The 18,990-nt window shown below is 38.2% G+C and overlaps 2 protein-coding genes and 1 non-coding gene across 3 annotated transcripts in view; 1 reads left to right on the top strand and 2 right to left on the bottom strand.

The window, feature by feature from the left end:
- Positions 1-1,569, bottom strand: part of ppil2 (peptidylprolyl isomerase (cyclophilin)-like 2) — a 32,714-nt gene extending 31,145 nt beyond the window's left edge. The window contains exons 1-3 of the mRNA XM_084728243.1: positions 1,414-1,569; positions 1,160-1,209; positions 151-196 (exon numbers count right to left, since the gene is read on the bottom strand). Of these exons, the coding sequence (XP_084584369.1) occupies positions 151-196; positions 1,160-1,209; positions 1,414-1,445 (128 nt within the window). The 5' untranslated portion in view covers positions 1,446-1,569. The remainder of the gene's footprint in view (positions 1-150; positions 197-1,159; positions 1,210-1,413) is intronic.
- A 946-nt stretch (positions 1,570-2,515) lies between these two features.
- Positions 2,516-11,926, bottom strand: LOC146320125 (STAM-binding protein-like A). The gene is made up of 10 exons (XM_084728242.1): positions 11,781-11,926; positions 9,203-9,427; positions 8,650-8,725; positions 8,455-8,550; positions 7,101-7,485; positions 6,766-6,890; positions 6,090-6,227; positions 5,000-5,112; positions 4,786-4,885; positions 2,516-3,549 (listed from the first exon to the last, which is right to left on the bottom strand). The coding sequence occupies exons 2-10, from the start codon at positions 9,403-9,405 to the stop codon at positions 3,493-3,495; spliced, it is 1,293 nt and encodes a 430-aa protein (XP_084584368.1). The 5' UTR covers positions 9,406-9,427; positions 11,781-11,926; the 3' UTR covers positions 2,516-3,492.
- Positions 11,927-12,672: 746 nt separating this feature from the next.
- Positions 12,673-12,744, top strand: trnap-ugg (transfer RNA proline (anticodon UGG)). The gene has a single exon. It is a non-coding gene; the product is annotated as a tRNA-Pro (tRNA).
- Positions 12,745-18,990: the final 6,246 nt, after the last annotated feature.

Genomic DNA, 18,990 nt, shown 5'->3' with positions numbered 1-18,990 from the left:
ACAAAAACAGGAATATTTTACTGCATAGATACACTGGATTGCAGTCAATTATCTGGAACAGCGTGGCCAGAATCTGACAGTGGTCCATTAGCAAATTTATTTTGAAGAATGAGACCGATGTAGTAGGATGGTAAACAAGTCTCTTCTTACCTGCAGTGGTCAAATGGAAGCCGTCTGAAGTTTGCCTGTGGGATTTCTAAAAAGCAGAAACATAAAGCAAAAGTAAAGTAAATACATCAAATGGCACTGATTTCTATAAATGCTCCTGATTTATGTTTTCAAAATCTAGTCTGTGAAAGCTGCACTAGAGATTTTTTTTGTAGACAATGACATGAGAAGTTGTGTGGATATTAAAATTATTTCATTAACCTCTATTCGATTTAGTGTAGTAGTATGACTGAATTAACAGTGCATTACCACTTTCGGAGGTTAAATCTAATGCCGTCTTATACAGTGGTTCCCAACATAGGGCTTAGGACCCTCACAAGTGGTAGCAAGATTATTAACAGTCAATCATTTTTTCAGTCTTTTACTAAATCTTTGCTTTTTATCTGTGAATTAATAATTTAACCCCAGCAGATCTGTACAAGTTATTGAAATAAAACACGGAAAATAAAATCACTCTTTGGTTTAGCAGATGGTCACAATTGGTAGACTGTAGACAGAAGCTATCGTTTATCACTGTGAGGGTTATAATGGTCAGTTTTTGTTGAGAGGTGTTGATTCACCTTCATGGTCATTTTGGAGGCTACAGTTTGTGGTGCTGTTAAATTAGTCTATCCTCATTAATCTTAATTGGGTGGACAATTCAACAGCACCACAAACTACAACTGCAAAATGAGAAATTTGAACAACTTATCTCTGAAGGTCGGAGGACGGACTGTTGGGCTGTTGTGTTAGGCTGCATTAGTTTAAACCCAATAAAATGCGTGATTTGAATGTAGACTCCCTGAAGCATCTATGAAGTTCAGATGAGAACAAGCTAGTGCATAACAACCAAGGAAAAATAGCTATGCTTTGGGGTACGGCTAACGGGGATCCGAACAAATAAATAAACAAACAACACGAATAAAAAGCAGAAATAAGGGTTGCGTCGGTTTAAACTCACTTTGGAAAGCTAGAATGGATCAAAGTTACGACAATATAAAATTCAACTGACCTGCTCGCTTGCCTCCGTAAAAGTGTGTGTACTCTGTACATGTGATGTACCTGTAAAAATGATCAAACAAACACAGAAATAAGAGGAGCGGCAATTAAGAAAGTTAAACTTAAAATAAAGCTGGAAATAAGCTACTTTACGTTAGCTAGCTAACGTTAGCTCGTTAGCAAACACGATCAGCTACTAGCTACGCTAATAACAACAAGCACGTTTCAGAGGAGCGGTGATCTGTTCAGGATAACTTTGACACTTACATTTTGTCTTTCTGGTGCTGTCGCTTCCCCATTTTGAGTTTTTGTGTAGATCTGAACGATCAGTTACGACAAACGACAGACTTTTAAGGGAAAAACACAACCAGCTCGCCTTTTGTGGCTTCCTGTTTATGTTCTTGATCGTCGTCGCCGTTAACGGCATACCGCTAATAACAACGGCACTCTGGCGCCCCCCACTGGAGAGATGGATAAAGAACAATATATTTTCAACTACACCTGTTATTTTTTTAAGCACACTAAAAATTACTTACATGCATCATTGTATGAATAAAGAGTTTAATATAAATACGTTTTTTTTATTTTTATTAAGCAAAATATCCCAACAACGTCAAGCTGAAACACGTCAAAATACCTACAGAAACATGCATGAAACCAAATCACGTAATCACTTTGAATGGAACAATTTCTTGTGTTTCAGTACCTTTTTAAAATTTTCCTACTGTCTAAATGGATTTTTTTAATGAATACATGAAATACTACTGAATGCATGTTCAGCCATGCTCTAATTAATGATTTTTGATTTTTTTTTGTGTGTGTCTCAGGAGACATGGAGATGGTGTTATCGCCTCCACCATCTCCAATTTCCCATGATCTTTCCCTCAAATTTTGGAAATATTCAGACCTTTTGCAGCTGTCCCTGTCTGAACACTCTTCCATCTCTGTAACTGACATGCTCATTTATCATCTGTCACCTGAAGGGATCCATTGACTTAAAAAAAAACACCCTAGGAAACTCCAGTTATGTCCGATCTTTGCAAATGTTGTCTTTGATAATCTGTAGACGTAGATTACTTTGCTTTAAAATGCATACGTTTGGCTCTTTCTCTGGGTAATTTGCAGGTATGTACATAAACTGAAAACGGCTTTGGGATTTGCTATTAAATGCATTTTACCCCCATCTTCTACACTTGGCACATAGCAATACAATCACATTTAGTTTAAATGTTTATACTTTGTGTTTATTATTCCCCTCATGTGTAATCTCAAGCACCACTAATATATTTTCCTGTTCTATGGCTGCGCCTTAATTCTATATCATTTAACTAAATGGACAAACATGAAAAACAAAACAGTGCAGCATACATTAATCTACAATGAGTTTATTTTATCTTGGCATTTAATTCGTTGAAGATATTCTCACAATTATGGCTAATCATTTACTTCTTCTAACAAGAGAAGGGTGCAAACAAAACTGGTTAGAGGCATGAACCATGGCCAGGTGGTTAGTAATGTGTAGTAATGTGTTGCAGAAGGTACATTCAGATTGCCTGTTGCAAGCATGTCCTCTGAAGTAGGGGCACATTTTACAGGCACTATCAACCCCTTCTCACAAAAAAACACAAAGGAGGAGGAAATAAAAAACATGTAGAGGGAGGATCCATCATAAGCAGGAATTAACTTCAAACTTTAGAGATAAAGGATATTGTGGAGTGTTTGTGTATAAAAATATAATACAGAGCAGCAGCCGCAACACTGCCTGCATACCTGAGTTACACCTGGCTTTCCTTTCATCACTAATAGCACTTCAACAGCTTAAGAAGGAAACCAAGAACAAAGATGTGATTACAAACTGGAGACTCCACGCTGAACTTCACGATACACAATGAACAAGTCAACAAGTGAATGTTCTCATCCTTGGCACTTTATCTGTCAGGCAGAAACAAACTTTTGATGACAATTCAGAAACAAAGGCTGGGTTTCCGGACACTTATCTGACATTGACAAACATACATTTTTATTGATGGCAAAAAAAAAAAGTAAGGAGCTAGAGCACATACTGACAAAAACAAAGGGGTTGAAGGGCCCAGAGGTCTGCCAGTACATTAAGCCGATAGTAATTGTTTGCTTGGAAAAGTGCAATAATATGTGACAATTTTCTTAAAGGGCAAAATAAAAGGTTCACAATGCTGTTCCCTTTGAGAACAACTGAAGTTCATATAAATGGTAAACTCGTGGCGGGTGTCTGCTCAGTACCGTCCTGAAAGTAAAATGAGTGTTTCCTGCAGTAAAATGTCTGCAGCTTGATAAAAGAGTCTATGAGTGTTCCTGTGAAAAAGAAAATCACCGCAAATCCACCATGGACACAGTTCCATCGGTGATGGTGACATGTCCCGCATGCTGAGGAGGAGAACAGATCTGAGTCAGAGTCTGAACATACAGACGGGGGAAAAAAAAGCTACAAAGCAGAAAATACAATACAAAGATTGAAATGTAAGACAATAAAATAATTTTTTTTAATGAACCAAACAAACAGACTGACTGCCTATCATGGTTCAGTTTATGCTTTTTCAGCCTGACTGAAGGGAGTAAAACAAGATACATACCCTTTTGTGTTTACTCTACCAACTACTTATACAGTGTTTTGCCGACGTCACGGTTTAGTTGGCAACCCGGATGGCTGGCCATGTTGGAGGTACTGGGATGAGGGATGGGTATCATTCAGAAATTTTTGATACTAATACCTTAACTTCGATATTGATTCCAGAACAATATTTTTTTTGATACCAAATTTATAAAATTAATTTTAACAAAAAGAAAATTACATCACACATTACAGAACAACTACTCTCTGTAAAATGAAGATACTAAGGGAATATCTGTAAAGTATTGACCTATAAAAAAAAATAAATAACTGTCAAAACTCCTGAGGTACAGAAATTTGGCATCAAATGACACAGCATTTTTTTATACTCAATAGTACTGAAGAAATTCAACTGGTACTCGAGGTCATGAATACCACACGAGGGGGGCATTCATATGAACTCCTCTAATTAACACGACCCCATTTGAAGGCAGGAAGTAATCAGGAACAGTTCCAAGTTTGGATGCATTGTTCACGTTCAGTATCTCCAACATGGCCGACCTCGGGTTTGCTGACGTGCTGTGAAAACACCCTATAGGGCTGCTTTAAAAAGACTCTCCAAACTGCAGCAGTTCACTTCTAGCAGGCAGATTTCTTAGTTCATGACTGTATGCAGAATTTTTTAGTGAGGAGACCACATTTTGTCTACATTTATAGTATTTCTGCAAGAAGATCTGTCACCAAACCACACAATATGATTTTCACTTCTTAAGTTTGTTGTTTTTGTTTGTTTGCAAAAAGCAGTTCAGGTGAAAACTGTGCAGAGCATGTTCTATGGATCATCTGGAAAGAAATGTTACTGCTAAGATTGTCAACAGTTTTTCCTCAGGAATTTTCTTATAATAAGCGTAGATCAGGCAAATTGTGCACTGGTATCAAAAACATTATAAGTGACTCTAGCAAATTGTCAAAATAAGCAATTAGAAACAGGTGAATAATCTCAATATTGACAAGTTTTTGCTCATGTGGCCTCACAGTAGAGGTTCACTCACTGTAAATAGCGGGGGGTCTTTGCTGTGAGGGTGAAAGCCTTTCTGTTTACACGTCGAGATCTCCTCTGTTCCTCGATCCGTCAACCTGAAGTAGCCAATTCTGGGACAAACACAATCCACACAGTCACACTTTAACATAGAGAGACTTGAAAAATACAGTAACAACAGGAAGGAGATCCAGCTCAGACAGGACACCGGCAGTTTTCTGACTCACTCATTGAACTTAGGCGAGCAGACAATAGCAATGGCCTCTGGCAGCATCATCTGGTAGGAGCAGTGCGTGTGGAGGTCGACGCTGGACAGGAAGGCTGTCTGTGTGGGGTGAGTCTGGGAAACACAGTGGACAGACGTCGGGTTAAACGGTGCACAAACACATACTGTATGTTTCAGTTTACTGGAAGAAAAATGACAAAAACAGGGTCAGGTGTTTATGACAAATCATCATGACATCTTATTCCAGGGAGCCTCTGACTTGCCAAACCACATTTTTCGCAAGTTTGTCATTTTTGTGTTCAGTTTAATATAGCCGACAAAAACAGAGTGCCTAAATATACATGTGCATGAATAGAAAAACTAACAGTTGTGCAGATTAAAAGTTCAACCTGTGAAAACTCTGATACTAGAAAAATACACACTATTTGGTTGCTGGGACTAGGTAATAGTTAATAGTTTGAGATTACTGTATATTAACTTTTGGCAAATTGCATCATAACAAGCATGATGTTATAATTTTACAAAGTTCTATTAGAATATTTATTTCAGTCACAGCGCTCAGCCCTATGTGATCACAATTCTTATCATCATGAATCAATTTTTTATTAAAACACAACATATTATTCTGTATCAAATTTCTGTGAAGCAGCATTGTGAATATCTTACTGTAATGCCACAGCAGGAATACAAAAACTACACAAGACACAAAACACAGAATTCATTGCATCACATGTTCTCTTAAAGGGTAATTCCAGTATTATTTGAAACCACAGAACCAGCTATATTTTTACATATTTTGGGTCTAAATGTAGGTACAAAACATTTTTGATATTTCTGGTCCAGAGGGTGTTCCTACACCTTTTCCTAAGTCAAAGTCAAGCACTATATAAATTATGTTTCATCATAGCATTCAACAGAAGGGTGACAAATTAAAGGAAAACAAAGTGTCATGTCTCAAAATAATTGTGTGACCAACCTTGAAAACAAGACATTAAAATTCAAGGATGTTTTCAAGGATTTCCAGTATCCATTTGAACCCTGGGAACGTGACTGTTTGACCGCACTGGACAGACTTTGCCATCTTTACTCACATGTATCCAGCCGAGGGTGATGAGATCGTACTGGTCCTGTATGAGGAAGAGCTCCTCCTCATTTTCTGTGTCACAATAGTCCGGTCCACCACACTGCTTTGGTACGATGACGTGGGTCACTGTAAACGCATTTCTGGTCTGGAACAAAACACAACAAGCGTCACGCTATTAAATTCCTTTAAATTATGCAAAGCCACCATCCGCCTAAAAGCTATCCAAGGACTCTGCCAGGATAAAATAAACAGAGCGCTGACTGGTTTGCTGTTGGCTAAAACACTCAGTCATGTTTATTAAAAAAAAACAAACCAAAAAAAAAAGTAAAAAAGCCTTAAGCTAACCTCACCAGCAAATATAATTCAAACAAAAGACTCAGCAGATTTGGGACAGTGAGATTAATCTATTAGTTTATGCTCTGCCCCTCTGGGGTGGGAGGTCAGCTGACGTCTCAGTTTCATTTAAAATCTACAAATCCACATTCTTTTCACATTCATTGGAGAATGAGCAAGGAAATTCTTTCTTTAGCCATCTTAGGTTATGACATTCAATTTGCAAAACTTGAATTAAAGACACAATGATAAACATTTATTAACATCTCATTTATACAGTTGTTTGTGCTTCCTGTAACAGATCTATTCAGAAGGGGGTTCAACACAGCCACTCTGTTCCAGAGTCTTACCAGTTTGCCACACAGGATGCCACAAGTTTCTACAGCTCGGCTTGTGTTGGCCTCGGCCAACCTCAGAAAGCTCCGGCACAGCTCAGCGGGAACAGCCAACTGCCGAAGGGCATCCACCATTGTATCTGCGAAAACCATGTAGAGGAATAAACATGAGCTGAATGCAAAACTTCGATTCTTGTGAAGTTCTGAAACAAGGCATGGTGTAAACAGGAAATGAAGTAGGTCAGGGGGAAAGGAATCAGCTCAGAAGAACAAATACTTTAAAGCAGGAGCAGGGCAGTATATAAATCCTCTGAGGGCCAGCCCCTCGTGTCACAGAAAGATTAACTCACTGTTGTTCCCCGGGCTGACCAGAGAGCCGGGCTTCAGTGACCTGTCGAAAGTGGGCGGGCCGGTGGTCGCAGGAGGGCGATTGTATTGGTGGTTGATGCTACCAGACATGTCCCCTGTGATCTGCGAGGCAGTGGGGGAGACCAGTGAGGGGCCCTGGATGCCTGGAATGAGGGGCGTGTCAGGGGAAGGCGTGACCGGCGTGGCGAACTCCAAGAGCACACGCTGACGTTCCTTCTCCAGTTCCTGGCGGCGGATCATCTCCTCAAAGGCACTGAACTGCTCCTGCTCCCGCTGCCGCCGCTGCATCTCAGCCACGCGCTCCCGCTCGGTGTCCAACGCTCGCTGCCTGGACTGCTCCCGTGCCAAGGCCTCCTCCTCCGCTTTCTGATGACAAACACATGATGTACATGTAAGGTAGAGGTTCAGAGGTGGTTTACACTGCCCAATGTGAAATCAGTGTACAATGCAAGTTGTATTGTAAATGTGTTTTTGTTTAATACGTTATGTTTGGAATAGGAATTAATGCAAATGTCTTACCTAAGTGTGTTTATTTAGGTGTCAGAATGCTTATATTAACAATACAATTGACCCTTCCTAAGTCCCGCCCCTTTTGGAACCTTGGTCAAGTTTCTCCTTTCCTGTTTCCTGTACTTAGATATGCAAACTGCCACTTCATCTATGGTGAAAGAAAGAAAAACAAGTTTTTAAGATGGTCAAAAGATGTTGCTGAGGGACCTTTAAAAGTGACACACAGTCACATCTTAAAAGGGACAGTTCACCCCAAAAGCCTGTAGAGGTGTTTATCCATCTAGATTGTTTTGGTGTAAGTTGCAGAGTTTTGAAGATATCAGCTGTAGATGTGTCTGCCTTCTGTCCAGTGTAATGGGACTCAGTGGCACTCACCTTGTGGTGTCTCTTTCCAAAAATCATGACTGGTTACTAAAGATAATTTTCAGACCTTGTTGTGGGCAGCTTAATGTAGAAACTTTCTTTCTGCAGTAGAATCTACCAGATCTACTTTCTTTCTACTAGAAAGACCATAACAGTGCGATTTAGTCCTATTATATCAGGCAGAGGGCAGACATCTCTACAGCTGGTATCTCCAACGCTCTGCAACTCACACCAAGGAAATCTAGATGGATAAATAACACTACAAGCCAGGAGGGATATCACATTTTTTTGGGATGAACTGTCCCTCTTAGTTAGCTGATGTCGAGGAAACTTTTTTGTTTACTTGGCTAGTGTCAGAGACACAAGCGTGTTCAGCTGTTACTGGAACACAGCAACAAGGAGCGGACCTTAGGAAGGGTCAATAACATATTTCAGTGTGACAGAAGCTGACAGTCAGTTTACCTTTTTGACAAGATACTGTGCATACTCTTGGTCAAATCTCCTTAGGAGAGCTTTTTTCAGAATCTCTGCTTGAGGAAATGCAACATCCTTCAGTTTCTGGAGAAGAAAACAAGTTTACAAAATGTTAAGCTTAAACATTTTCTTTAATTCATTTAAAATCTAGTTTAAAAGACAGTATAAAGACTATATGCATACTTTTAGTGTGTCCTTCTTCTCAGGAATGTTAGCAGTCTTGTAATCCCGATGCTTGGGAAGTTTTTCTATAAAGAGACTTGGTGAGAAGAAAAACAAAACTTGCTATTAACTCATGAATAGTTATTTATGCCTGCACTGTTTATTGATTCAAAGCTATGGCTTTAAATCTGTAACTCAGAGACATGACAGACTATGCAGATTCTGGTTGGTTTTCTAAAAACAAAATCTTCATCCAAATACACATGACTTATCATAAGTGTGTAGAGCAAATGCAGAGGATGATATGTTATTTTACTTTGATTTGAATTATCTTATCAAATACTCAGCTGTGTTCTGGAAAGTAACAAGTCAGATCCTGAGCAAGATCTTTGTTTTGTCTTCCCCTGCATATTTCCTCTCAACTCAACATTTTAATCCATCTATCTAATTAATTTATGTGTGTAATTTAACTTCTAACTAAGCAGGATCAAACCACAAGTAACCACAAACAAATAAAAGCTCATTAAACTCATGAACAGCTCACTGAGTGCAGCTCATCAGTGTGAACACTTACGTGATATACTTATTGTAAAGGACAAAGGCGTGCTCGATGTTGCCCTCCTCTGTGTAGATGTTAGCCATGCGGATCATCTCCATACCAGAGCGGAAATAGCGGCGCGGGGGCACGTCATCATTAACTTCCACTGAACTTCCCTTCTTGGTCAGAGCACGGACTCGCTCCTCCGGCGATAGAGTGACGTCATTGTGGTCCCCCATCTCGACAGCTCAACCTAGATCACTGAGAGGACAAGATGAAGATTTAGTACAGTGTTCAGTGGAACCTGCTATTTAACACTGTAGTGATGAACCTGAAGAGAATCATGTACACTGGACACACTATGTGTGTTTTTAACACCGGTGAGACAGACAATAATAGCTTGTATTTCCTCTTTTGTGAGTTAACATTTTCCTTGTGTCTTCTATCCAAATCCAAAATCTCAGCATGTATGGACATATAATTGTGCAAAAACTCTTCTGGGGACTATAATTAATGCTTTATTAGAAGTCAATAGCAAAAGTCTTAAAGTGAAACACATTTTCAGTTGTATTTCAGTGGAAAAGGTTTATTATGAATTCACAATTATATTTATTGAATGTCAGATATCATACTGAAATGCTGCTTTTCCATATTAAAATTTGTTTTCTGGCTAATAAGCGGGGCAAATCTACACAGTCACTTACTCTACCTGCATTTGGCGGGCAGCTAGTGCTAATTTTGGACCTTGGATATGATGATCTGAGTGATAAAGTTCACTATTAATTCATAAGTATGCATGTACGTTTTTAGTAAATCAATGCAGTAAGTATGCAAGACCACACAAATGCTGTACAAACTAGCACAAAGAGGCAGTGTCTCCCTTGTCACACCCTGTATTGAGGCCACGACTCAGTCTTAAAATCACTGCCTGAGTATATTTAGAAAAAGAAAGCAATGACTCTGCTGGGAGTTACCATTTTGTATGACTCAAGGTTTTCTACTCCTCATTGATCAAATGAAGACAAATTTGAGAGCGCTTGATCAGCATGCTGACCAAAAGTCAGGTGGCTTGTATTGATTCTGTCCGTGATGGTTTCTTGGCCAGTCGGTGAAGCTCACAGAAACACAGCATGTTAAGAGAGGACCAAGTATTGAGAGTTAAGCTTGAGAAGCATGGCTCTGATAAGTGGATAGAGGTGGAACTGCTTACAACCTGTTTCATACTTTAATTTTAGGGCTGAGCAATATGGACAAAGTCATCATAATATTTTTATGTCAATATTTATCAACATTGATATCAAGTAACAATATTGTAGAGATGGCTATCAGTGTTTTTACAACATATTAACACAATCAGATTTTTGATAAATAATCATCAGTAATGTGGATATAATGACTAAGGCAAATGGAACAGCTAGAACAGTCTGATAAGTACAGCAAATTCTGTCACTTCACTGTAATGCAGCCTCTAGAACCAGGAAAAGACAATGTTTACATCATATCACAATATAATGATATCCAAACTCTAAGATGGTAACTACTCTAATATCACAATAGTTACATAATATTGACCTATTGCCTTGACTTACTTTCTTTGTATTTTTAAAGAAAGTAATTTCACTCTTGGTCAGGAGTTTTTCGTCTAAACTGTGGTTGTATTTACATACAACATACATACATGTGCCATGTACAGTAAAAAATAAATCAGCAATGTTTTGTAATCATGGTACTGCTTTTTCCCCCCAACAGGAAAATACTTTGTTCTAGACTGTTGCCCTGTTTAAAACATGGGGAATGTTACACTGAGTAAATATTCAAATAAGTTTAAAAACATGACGCATTGATACAGCAAAGCTACATTTAAATGCTGCTTATTCATTGATGCATCAGTAATAATAATCCAACATATAATAACACACTCTAAAAGGATCCATTGGACATAATGTGTACTTAAAATACTCAAATACACGTTGCTGATAATATTTCTGTACTTTTGTCAGAGAAAAATTCAGGATACAAAACTTTCACTTTCAGCAAAGTAAATGTACAATACAGTAGCGCTTCTTTTAATAAAGTAAAGGGTTTTCATACTTCTTTCATCGCTGCTAATGAGTGACAAAATGTAAACAAAAAACTAAAAATACTGTAGTCAGCCGCAGCTTATCACCGTACTCAATGTATATTTAAGTATAATATAATAAATTCAGTTTAACTAGCGACAACATTTCGTGTCAGAATTAACATTCCCTTTTGACGACCAACGACTCTGTCACTCAGTAAAGGGGCAGTGGTGACAAAATGACAAAGTGGCAAAGACATTAATGGGAAAATGTGGGCCCTTTTCAGTTCAAGTAGTGAGTGACACAACGTTACTTTCACTTCATTTAGAAACTCTTTACTTATTTTGTCTCCTGGCATGATCTGGCTGTCATAAAAATATGTTTTTCACTCCATGGGGTCTTGATATCTCGCTCGCCCTGTCAATAAAGTGATCAACGTCTCTGAACGACGTCGCGTTAGCCGCGCTAACTTAGCTAACTTAGCAACGGCAGGGGTTTTTTTACAGTACGAGTTTAAAACGGCTAAGCACCCGGCCGAATATCTTTATTCTTACCCGATCGAGATGTAAACTGGAGCTCCCAGAGGCCTACATACAGCTAGATCAAAATACGATCAAATTACAGAGTCCTAAAGCAGGCTGCTTCTTCAGTGGGCTGCGCCTACAGCATCCGTACACTTCCGCAATCAAAACAAGTTCCGCCTGACGTATCATCACGCCAGCGCACAAGGATATCGATATGATCAGTTATCAATAGCCTTGAAAAAAAGAGGACGTTTGTAGACTATTATTTTTTTATGTTTAACTTTGAGGGAGTACATGTAGCATTCATGTACAGATCTCGTTCTGAGCAAAAAATGCTCCTTGTATTTGGCGTGTTTTTTTTTACTGATAAGAAGAAAAAAACATAGGCGTGTACATCTACACATGAATAGTTTTTTTGTTTGTTTAATCTTGCGGGTTTGCATCTCTAAAAAACATTCCACACTGAACAGTTTACTTAGATTTGAGACATTTTCTGTCGTATCTGGAAGGAACCCCTTTATTTGTGAAACTGTCATGATATTAGTAAACGGTGTTTATTGTACACGTTGTATAAACTTTTTTTATAAGGTGAAAACTCTAAGTTTAAGATCTGGGTTTAGACAGATAAGATTTAGTTAGGGAAAGATTATGGTTTGGGTTATAAAATGATCACTCTCGCGAGATCTTTCGCCAGTCTGTGGTTCCATTCCTGGCATGACGCATGCGCAGTCCTTCTCTACACTGTCTCGTTTTACTGTACGATCTATGGCGATCTATGGATCTATGACTTGCTCAGACTAATCTAGGGAAAGTTCATTGTGTCATCGTAATGCTAGAAATGAGCAGCAATATCAACAATAAAGAGCAATAAGGAGAAATATCGGTGTTGTGAAAAAAAATATTGTTCCATTATGCAGCAAGTGGCTCGTTGGTCTAGGGGTATGATTCTCGCTTTGGGTGCGAGAGGTCCCGGGTTCAAATCCCGGACGAGCCCAATCTTTGGTATTATTGTGTAATATATTCATAGTGGGAGACGTTGAATGTGGGTAATGTTCGTTGTCACTGAAACATATTGAACAGGAAATGCAAATATGATTCGCTGTGTTGACTGTATGTGTGTCATTTCCTGTAGAAAACATATCCTTGCATATGAGCTGTTGAGTCAACAAAGGACCCGGTGTGGACTTCAGTAATTTGCAATGAAAATTAGTTTGAGTGTTGGTCCCTTTTCTAACGTGTTCATTCCGGTCAAGTTGTGTAGAGACCGAAATAGATCAGTAAAATAGAAAGCCATCTGAGGCCTCTGAAAGAAATCAATATCCAGAAGTCAATATCCACCAGGCAACCCAAAATAATATTTAGATTTACCCTCTTTGTAATGTCATTTTAATTGATTTTGTCATATTTATTATTATTGTTTCTGTGTGCGTGCACGCTTGCATGAATGTATGCGTGCTTGATCAACAGATCTGCATCAGATTATTCTCGACTGTATGCTGAAGGACCTCTGTGAATCACAATGTTTGAAATGACCACTTGGTCTCAAGGATGAACTGATTTGATTTTGGTGTTCAAAGGTCAAGGTCACTGTGAACTTATGTCCATCCTTTTCTCGTGAAGGTGATATCTTAAGAATGCTTGGAGGGAATTTCTTCAAATTTCTTTCAAACATCTACTTGGAGGATGAACTGATTAGATTTTGGTGGTCAAAGGTCAAAGTCACAGTGAACTCACTAAACACATTACCACCAACTTGAATGCAAACTCAAAAACATGAGATTACTAGAGGAGTACACTCAATAGAGTGCAAATCCCTGCCAGGCAACAGATAGTGAAGTACCTACTGCAAGGCCATCACACTTGCACTGCAAAGTTCCACCAACGTTAACATGACCCTCACATACGTCCCTCCAAGCTGCAATACAATTTCAAACTTGTATCGTATTAGTGCTTTTAAGTAAAGGATCTGCGTACTTCCTCCACTACTGGTTCTTGCATGAAGAGCAATAAATATCAGATTCAAATGGAATGACAAAAAATTACATGAACATGAAAAAATAAATTAATCAACAAGTGCAGGAATTAAAAAAAAGAAAAAAGAAATGAAAAATGAGTACATTTTTGATAATACTTGTGCGTTTATACATGTATTTATTTGCTTATACATTTATGTTGGTATTTGTACATGTATTTCTGCATTCCTACATTTATTTATCTCTGCATTTCAGCATAATGTGTTAATTGAGTGGGTAGTCCTGACATCAGTCTCAATATACATGACCCATCTTGCTAGCTAAACATTTGGTAGAACTGCATACCTTATTAACATATGGACACAAACATACATAGATAAATGAAAAAAAGTAGAAATGCCTAAAGAAATGTAGAAATACACTAATGAATACATAAATGAATGTAGGAATGCATAAAAACGAAGGAAATATCCCTTTTTATTGTCCAAATGTATTTCTTTATAATTTTTTTATACATCTAATTATTTATCTCTGCATTAATCAATCGATTAATTTATGTATTTATTTATATTTATGTATTTTCCCCCTTCATTGTCTGGGCTCTGTTCCTCTCAATGTCTTGCAGTAGCCGCTGTCGGCCGCATGAGGGAGACACGGACATCCTGAATCAGGGCGCACTGTCGACGTCACTGAAATGACCCCACCACATCATCCTCCACGCGCTGCTGCTGCTGCTGTACGGTTTGTTTGAATGGGAGGACGACCGAGGAAAAAATACACTCCCCTCTGTCTGTGAATGACTGAACGTACCGCAGACGTCCTGCTGCCCACATCTGACGTTTTCTTTATCCGGCTGTCACATCTCCGGTCGGTCTGGGATTTTTACGGGAGTTGACGTCAAGGCTGCCTCTCTGCCCCCAGCAGCATCACCTGGTAAGCTAACTGTCAAGGCTAATAAGAAGCTGGCTAATATACCTGAGCCTACGTAAGCTAGCGGCTAAAACCGGCTCATAATTAACCGTGAAGACATGTATTTACACACCGAGGGTTTAACGTACCAGACTAGCTACTAATACGGGACTGTAGTTGAATGAAGGACCTGCTATAGAAGCTAACCTAGTGTTGCTAGCTAAGACTAAGTAAGCCTAGATGCTGTAACTCGTTGACTTGTTCATTTGTCTCCATCACTCAGCGGTTTTGTTTCGTTTTGTGACAGAGAGCTGCAATCGTGGGTCCAGGAAATTGAGCAAACGTGGGAATGTGCAGTCTTCCAGTCATAGCATGGTGTGACTTATATTTCGTCCTTAAAATCACCCTGTTTCTGAAATTGTCAGCAGAACTGTAAATACAACTTTTGTTTCGATATGACTTACACACCCTCTGTTCCCGTTTTCTCTTCAGAAGAAAACCTGGTGAATAAATTGCAACCAGGATTTACATGGTGATTAAAAAAACCTGTGATAGTTTTGGAATTTGACGGTAGGTCTTTTTTCCAAGTCGGGAAAAGCTTTGAAAAGACATGGAAAATTTACATAGGTATAGGCTTTAATCATGCAATTTAAGATTAAGTGTAGGCCTAACAGCTGTCAAACTTTAATTTATTTCATAAACTTGCGTAATGTGGGGAATTAGAGACTTATGTCATGAAATTAGAATTTTAATTCAAGTCACAGAAGAAACATACAAATTAATTGGCCGAAATGCGCCTGACCCCCCAGCAATACTGTAATACGAAAAAAACTTACTACTTACTAAACGTAGGTAATGCGGTAAGTATTCTGACTTAGTCCATGGTAATAAACCAATGCCAGTATTTATCAGTGTTAGACACTACATCAGTGGCAATAAAAAACTGTTTAATATAGTGTTTAATAGTCTCACTTAAATGCTTTAAATGTAAATCGCCATGAAAGCATGTAACATTAACAATATGTTGTAATTAGCCTGTAATATCTCTTGATAGTAGAGCGTCCTATTAGTGCTATGCATAGAAAAATTGTTAAATTCAAAATAAAGTTGTCAACCTTATTTCTTCTGGTCTTTCTTAAACATTTTATTGTGATTTTTTTTTTCAGCTATAGCACTCAGCCCTGTTCTAACTAGTCTACTCCAAATAACTATTGGCATGTTAGTATCTTATTTCCAGCGCTTATCATACAGTTTGCTTGAAAGATAACTTTCTGCAAAGTAACTAGAACAGCAGCTTTTAGATAAATGTAGCTGGTGAAGTAAAATGTACATTTCTTGCTGAAAAGTGTAAAGTCTCTTAAAATGGGGGAAAAGTTAACAACCAGCTCTTAAAAATTGTGCTTACGTTCAGGACCAAAGGACATGTGTTCTGTGGCTTTCCACCTCTCGATCTCTGACCTCTAAGCTTACTTCTAGTTAAAAGTGAGGGGTTGACCCGGACCAAGTCATTCCTAAACCCTTTAATTTAATGATGAACGGTCCTTTGTTGGATTAATGGAGCACACAGACAATGTGTTCGGTGAACCAACATGGTGCCCACAGCCTTCACTCTCTCATCTAATGACAGTCTTGGTTGATGATCGCAGCCTGAGGACTGAGAGAAACAATAATTATGGGCATTGAGTAAAGGTTGATGAGTGGATGCATTGCTTAACCTGCCCATCAGTCCAGTAGTATATAAAGTGAACCAGGATGACACAGCTGAGTGTACAGATGTGAGAGGACAAACCAGAGTCTGCTTTGAGGAACAAACTGCTTTGAATTAAGAAGAAAATAGTGTGGGACATTTGCTGTTGGTGCGTCTCCATTCATAAAAGGTACTGTATGCATTACACTTAAGTGTTAGTGAGGAATGCTTAAGGAGAATAGTTTTTGTGTCTGAGACAGCACACACGTGACAGGGCTCTTTAAGAACATGCTTTGTTTAATCACAGGCCTATATTTAGAGTGAGGTCAGCAGACCCCACCAGATACATAATTATCTTTTTTTTTATTTTGTTGTAGAAAGGGACTGCTACTGACTGCTGTACATGCATAACATGGGCATTCATTGCCAGAGACAATGCATGCCATTTTTTTGCATATGTTTAAGTCATGGCTTGCTACTGTACTTGTTATTATAGGAGGAAAACAGAAATGCCTTAAGTTAAAAGGAAAAACATCAGATTTATGATTAAATAAAGGACAATATTTCAAGTCTTTTTTAAAAAATATATATTGTGTTCAATATATTGTGGACTAATGATAATATGAACTACTAACCATACTGTGAATTTGTGGTATCATTAATTATTGATAGTAAACTGAATACCCTTTTGCAAAAACAGTACATGTTTTTATGGTTTCTAGGAGCTTATGATTGGAATCTCTCACTGATTAATGAATAAATAATAATGGAGAAAATGAATAGAGAAAATAAGCAGCAGATGAATCAATATTAAGGCTTATAAAGAAACATTAGCCACATTTCCATATTGCTGAGATTTATTGTGCTGAGTATTTTGATAAATTATGCTATTTGACTGCAAAATTTATCCCCAAAATTCATCTTGTTTTTATCTAAGATAATGTCTTGACTTTAATTGTCTTGCACTGGTCTTTTTTTATTGAGGCAATATGGGAGTTTTGGTGAGAGAGAGGGAAAGAGCCTGAGTGTAAAGGTGGGTCTAGGAAATTGAGCAAATCAGGGAATGCGCAGTCTTCCAGTCTTGGCATGGTGAAACTTGTATTTCGTCATTAAAGTCATTCTCTTCCTGAAACAGTCAGCCTAATTATAAAGACAATTTCTGTTTCGATCTGACTGCCACACTCTGTTCTTGTTTTCTCTTCAGAAGAAAACCTGAATAATAACTAGCAACCGGGATTTACATGGTGATAAAAAAACAGGGATTGTTTTGGAATTTGACGATAGTTTTTTTCCAGGTAGAGCAAGTTTTGAAAATATATGGAAAATTGTTAATTATCGATTTTCAATCATTTACGTAGATATAGACTTTAATCATGCTTGAGGCTTTACTTTTTAATTATTGTGGTTAACCTTGACACCACTTGTTATCATTAATTTGTAGAGATTTCTGTCATGAAATAGGTTTGAAGTCATAGAAGAGGCAAGTAAATTCATTGGCTGAAATTTGTGTGAACCCTCAGCAATACTGTAATGGGGGGAAAACAACTTACTCAAAAGTAGATATTTTGCATTCAAAATGGTGCTTGTGCAAGCAAAAGTAAACCTATTTTAAGAGTTTTGGGGAAGTAGATCTGTTATGCAGTGATTTAGTCTTTTTTAATGCAGCAAGTGTTCTAAATTAGTCCAGATAATAAAAAAGTAGCAGTCTGTATCAGCAATAGATATTTCATCAGTAGCAATAAAAATCTTCAATATAATGTTCAGTAGTTTCACCTTAATGCTTTGATGTTAACCCGCCATGAAAGCGTATAACATGTTCTATAGTGAAGCAGAATTAGATTATGAAGTAGCCAGAATACACGTCAATGTCAAGAGTCAGTGGACTGCATTGCATTTGAAATCAGTCTGATTTGTTGGAGGTGTCCACACAGTCTACTTTCAGCTTTACTGAATACAGACACACAGCAGTGTGTACTTGATTAATAAATTGATTAAAAGGTTGTCTAGCTCATTTCAAGGCTGGGGGAGTTGGATTAACATCCCGACCAAAAGTAAAAATGGTGTGAGTTGAGATGTACTGCAGGTCTTTACCCTTCACCAAGTGCAGTGTAGAGTGATGAATCAGGCTATATGCAAAACACCGGAAATGTTCACATGCATGGGTAGAATCCCTTTACTTATTTTTGTTGCTGCAAGTTGAGTCAAATCCAGTAAAGAAGTGTTGAGAGTCTTTTGAAGGGTAACTTTTAGCCATGGCTCTTAGAAACCTTGAAACCTTGATATAAACTTCCCTCACTGAGAGGAAATATGAGTGGGGCAAATGAAAGCAAAGTTTCCATCAGCTTCTTTATCAGTCGTGGGTATGCCTTTATTGAGTCTGTTCCTTTCTCAGAACTATGGTGTGCTGATAACCAACACTAATAAAAGTGGCACTTTTCCATGCTGGCAGAGCCAAGCCTTTGAACGTGTTTTTTAGGCTCACCATAATGTAGCTGCGTAATTATTAAGGGTAATTCATTGTTTTAAAGGTATTTGGGTTTCGAGGGTGCTTGCTTCACGTATGAGGACTGCGTTCAGACATAGTTCTTTCCTTGTGTTGTTCACAGCCTGGTTGGTGGAAAAGTGTCTAAAATGTCAGCATGTCCTGTTAGACTTGTGACCAATGGGAGGT

The sequence above is a fragment of the Lutjanus erythropterus genome, chromosome 10 (assembly GCF_056507025.1).
Source record: "Lutjanus erythropterus isolate fLutEry1 chromosome 10, fLutEry1.hap2, whole genome shotgun sequence".
Lineage (NCBI taxonomy): Eukaryota > Metazoa > Chordata > Actinopteri > Lutjaniformes > Lutjanidae > Lutjanus > Lutjanus erythropterus.
This window is presented reverse-complemented; position numbering and strand designations above follow the sequence as displayed.

Coding starts and splice junctions, on each gene's coding strand:
- LOC146320125 (XM_084728242.1), bottom strand. CDS start 9,405: ATGGGGGACCACAATGACGTCACTCTATCGCCGGAGGAGCGAGTCCGT. Junction 6,228..6,765: donor GCATCCTGTGTGGCAAACTG/GTAAGACTCTGG, acceptor GTTTTGTTCCAG/ACCAGAAATGCGTTTACAGT. Junction 3,550..4,785: donor AAGACCCCCCGCTATTTACA/GTGAGTGAACCT, acceptor TCTCCTCCTCAG/CATGCGGGACATGTCACCAT.